The sequence below is a fragment of the Mastomys coucha genome, unplaced genomic scaffold, assembly GCF_008632895.1.
Source record: "Mastomys coucha isolate ucsf_1 unplaced genomic scaffold, UCSF_Mcou_1 pScaffold15, whole genome shotgun sequence".
NCBI lineage: Eukaryota > Metazoa > Chordata > Mammalia > Rodentia > Muridae > Mastomys > Mastomys coucha.
Window position 1 is genome coordinate 96952245 of NW_022196897.1, and position 4359 is coordinate 96956603.

At 32.0% G+C, this 4359-nt stretch overlaps 1 protein-coding gene across 1 annotated transcript; it reads left to right on the forward strand.

The window, feature by feature from the left end:
* Nucleotides 1-2299: 2299 nt before the first annotated feature.
* Nucleotides 2300-3238, forward strand: LOC116092298 (olfactory receptor 4K3-like). The gene has a single exon (XM_031373613.1). It carries the CDS (start codon nucleotides 2300-2302, stop codon nucleotides 3236-3238), a length of 939 nt encoding a protein of 312 aa, XP_031229473.1.
* The last annotated feature ends 1121 nt before the right edge of the window (nucleotides 3239-4359 follow it).

The window sequence follows — 4359 nt, forward strand, 5'->3', positions numbered from 1 at the left end:
GGCATCAGATAATTTTTATTTGTCTGCTAAACCATAGAAGTAACATACAGCTGTTCTTCACAGCCACTACCATTTAACAGGATAGAGCCCTTTTACATCAGATATGCTTAGCATATTGGATAACTTTCAGCATAGAAAGAGATGTAAAATGGGTTACCAATCCAGTGAGATGTAATGTGAAACTTGGTTATTGTAGGAATAAAATGAAAGAAACATGAGGCAAAATAAAGGCATGAAAGAGGTATTGGAATATGTTCCTTACCAATTAGTGTACAACACAGAGATCCATATTGTCTAAGTCCTAACATGTGATTAATTGATGCAAAAGTATAAATGTTAAGAATATTTTAGAGTTTATATCACATAGTCATTCTATTTACATGTTCATAACACACTATTGAAACAGAAAAGTGTTTGAGACAGGGATATACTATCAATAGTTGATAGTGATTTGACTAGATCTCCATAATATTTTTTTAAAAACATCTATGCTCAATCTATTAAATATATTATGTGTAGATAGCTGTTAATAAAGTGTTATAACCATTCCACAGTAATTTAATGAACATTACTTTTAAAGTTTTGATTTTCCTGCTCAAATGTTTCATAAGAACACACATACTCATTTTTCTCAGAAATTCCTTTCTCAAGTACATAATTTCCAGCCTTAACTATTATTGTTATATATTATTCTAGAATGTGCAAACTGTATTTTTTAAAAATTTTCACACTGATAAAAAACTAAGTTTAGAGTGGGATTCATATTGTTCTGCCTTTACAAGATACAAAAACGTACTTGACATAATATCAAAATATTTTCCTTAGAAAACTGGCAAATCTTTATTATTGAAAATAGGTTTGTTTCCAATTTTAAATTTACTATCTAATGTAAACCTTTGCCATAGCAAATGTTTTGACTGATTTATTTCCCTTGCTCCTTAGTTCATGCTTCTGAGTGCTCAGAAAATGGGAAAGTAAAATAATACATTATACGGGAAGGTCAACTTCTCCATATCCATACCCTAGGGATTCCAAAGAATACCATAGGTAAGACACACAATTTGAGAAGAATACCCAAGGATTACTGAAAGCAGAGAGAAAATTTGCATATATTATCCCTCATGCAGCTTGATTATTGTCAATATTATCTGTCCATAGAGACACTGTTATATTTTGATATAAAAATTAGTTTTCACTGAATAATTAACTTCACATTAATGCAAGACTAATAGTCAAAGGTGTTATTTATTTATTATATGTGTAAGTAATGTATTATTATCTTCCAAGTAATAACAGATATCAATAAATAAATGATACAAATTGAATAGAAACAGATAGATGATGATGGTAGATAATTATGATTGATACAGGATAGATAATAGTTAAATATATAGTAAGTGAATGCATACTTTATAATAAAACATCATAAATATTATATAGTATAGCAATTTATTACTATTTATTGATATTATTTAAAATAAATATGTTCTAATTACAGCCTTAAATTTTATGTAATGTTCAAGTTTGTATCTGAATTTACCTTATGTTCAATTACTCCATTTCAACATTAATCCGCATTAACATTTTTGCTAATGATCTTACTTGTCTAAATAAGTTTCTTGATACTTTTTTAACTTACGGCAAATATGAACATGATGTTCATTCACCTCCCAATCATGTACTTAAGTATCCTATACAGTATTCTACAGGTCCTCTCATAATCGTTATTACATTTCCTTCAGAGGAATAAGATAAAACTTTAATGATATAAGGTATTATAAAAGAAACTGCATTGTTGGCTTAAAAGAATCACTACATATAGGAATAAAAACAGAAAGATTGTAACATAGCCAATGCATTGAAATTCAGTGTAATTAATAATCACTTCCCAGAGGATATGAATTAATTTTTGTCATGTAGTGGGATAACTGTTGACTCTACATTGAGAATTAGTTTAAACTGAACTAGTAGGTAAAATCTCCCTCCCAGAAGAAGACATAATCATTTGTAACCTCACAGCTTTCTGACCTGTGTTTTTGCCTACCCTCATATAGAGAATATTTGTGAAACAATGTTCGTATAAATTTAATTTGATGTGCTGCTTCCATGAAAGTAAACCATGGCTCATGAGGTTTTATGTTGAATAGTAATGACATTTATATTAGATAAAGACTTCTCTTTATATTTACATCATTTATAGATATTAAGTCTCAAAGTGAACGTCAAATTCTACAAGTAATTCATCCTGCACATCCGTACAATCATCTTTCTATCTCTGTAGGTTGTTTCTTAGGACAAAATGAATGGAGCAAATCAGTCCACGGTGTCAGAATTTGTGCTTTTGGGACTTTCCCACTCACGGAATCTTCAGGTCTTGCTCTTTGTGATATTTTTGATAGTTTATCTGCTTATTCTGTCAGGAAACATTGTTATCGTGATCTTAATAACCATTGACCGCCATCTGCATTCCCCTATGTACTTCTTGTTGGCCAACTTGTCCTTTGTTGATATATGGCTTTCTTCAGTTACCACTCCAAAAATGGTCACAGACTTTCTCAGGGAAAACAAGACCATTTCCTTTGAAGGATGCATGTCCCAGGTCTTCTTTGATCATTGCATTGGTGCAGCAGAGATGGTACTATTGCTGGTTATGGCTTATGACCGCTATGTAGCCATCTGCAAACCTCTCCACTATTTCACCATTATGAACCTGAAAAGATGTGCTGCATTGGTGTTGATTTCCTGGACAATTGGCTTCGTGCATGCCTTGAGTCAACTTGTACCAGTTCTGCAACTACCTCTCTGTGGCCCGTTAGAAATAGACAGTTTTTTCTGTGATATACCACTGGTAATCAACCTAGCCTGCATAGATTCCCATGATTTGGATACTTTAGTAAATGCTGACTGTGGGGTTGTGGTTGTAACTTGCTTTGTTCTGTTGCTTATATCCTATACTTATATCCTTATCACTGTTCGCAGGAGCTCTAAGACTGGAGCATCTAAGGCCCTGTCCACATGCACTGCCCACATCACTGTGGTGTTGCTCCTTTTTGTGCCCTGTATCTTCATCTATGTCTGGCCCCTCAATATCACCTGGTTTGACAAATTTCTTGCTGTGTTTTATTCTGTTGTTACACCTCTCCTAAATCCAGCCATTTATACACTGAGAAATAAAGACATAAAACATTCTCTAAAGAGATTAAAAAGCTCTTTTATGAATCACAAGGTAAATACTTAATGCCCAGGAAATCCACCATAAATATTTGAAAATGGCATTTCAATTAAATGAGGAGATGTTAAAATTTGGGGTAGTTAACTTTCGTGTACAATTAGTTCAAGTATTTTGATATTTAATAGCTTTAAAATAATTTTGTAAATTGAAAGTTTTAATAATATAGAGCACTAAACTACTTCTGAATACTTTTCAAAAGCTGATCCTTCTATCTGAGAAAATTACTAAGTGGTTCTTAAATGTCTTAAGTAATATGGAAGAAAAACTAATTGTATTTGTCAGGCTCATATCTAATTTTGTAAAATTCACTTAAATATTGTTCTAACAACACAAAAATTTTATTTGCTACCTTACAATATCACATAAACATTTTATTCACTCTTTTGTAAAGGGGCAACATCATTATCTTTTTTTATTTTACTTTGCTCCAAAAACATTATAGGGAAAGCATAAAAATCATGGAAAATTAAACAAAATTTATGAATGGCACAATAAATAGTAATAAATATTACATGGTATTGATTTTATTACTTTAATAAAAATAGTTGTATAAACAGATATATTTTCTCAATTATCGGAATTTAAAGAACTAAAACTTTTCTTTAAATTGTTGTTTACTATTTAAATAAATTCATGAGTTAATCTAATGAGTTTAAAAATTACAAAGCCGGGTGGTGGTGGCACATGCCTTTAATCCCAGCACTTGGGAGGCAGAGGCAGGCAGATTTCTGAGTTCGAGGCCAGCCTGGTCTACAGAGTGAGTTCCAAGACAGCTAGGGCTATACAGAGAAACCCTGTCTCGAAAAACAAAACAAACAAAAAAAAATTACAAACACACATGAGAGAAATTAAAGAATAAAAAGTGAATTGTTGATTAAAGTCCAAGAAAATAAACATAAAGCAATGTGGAATGATAAAGACAATTGAGGGTTTGAAAACAATTTTATTTTGTTCCCTCCTTCTAAGTGGGATTGAACCATCCTCACTTGGCCCCTTCTTTTATTATTATTACTATTATCTTTAATCTTTTTATACACCCCAGTCATTATCCCTCTCCCAGTCTGTCCTCTGATAGTTCCTCATCCCATTCTTCCTCCCCCATCTCCAAGAGGATGTCCTCACCCCCA

What these genes read in the sequence shown, in the direction of transcription:
- LOC116092298 (XM_031373613.1), top strand. Translation starts at nt 2,300, where the DNA reads ATGAATGGAGCAAATCAGTCCACGGTGTCAGAATTTGTGCTTTTGGGA.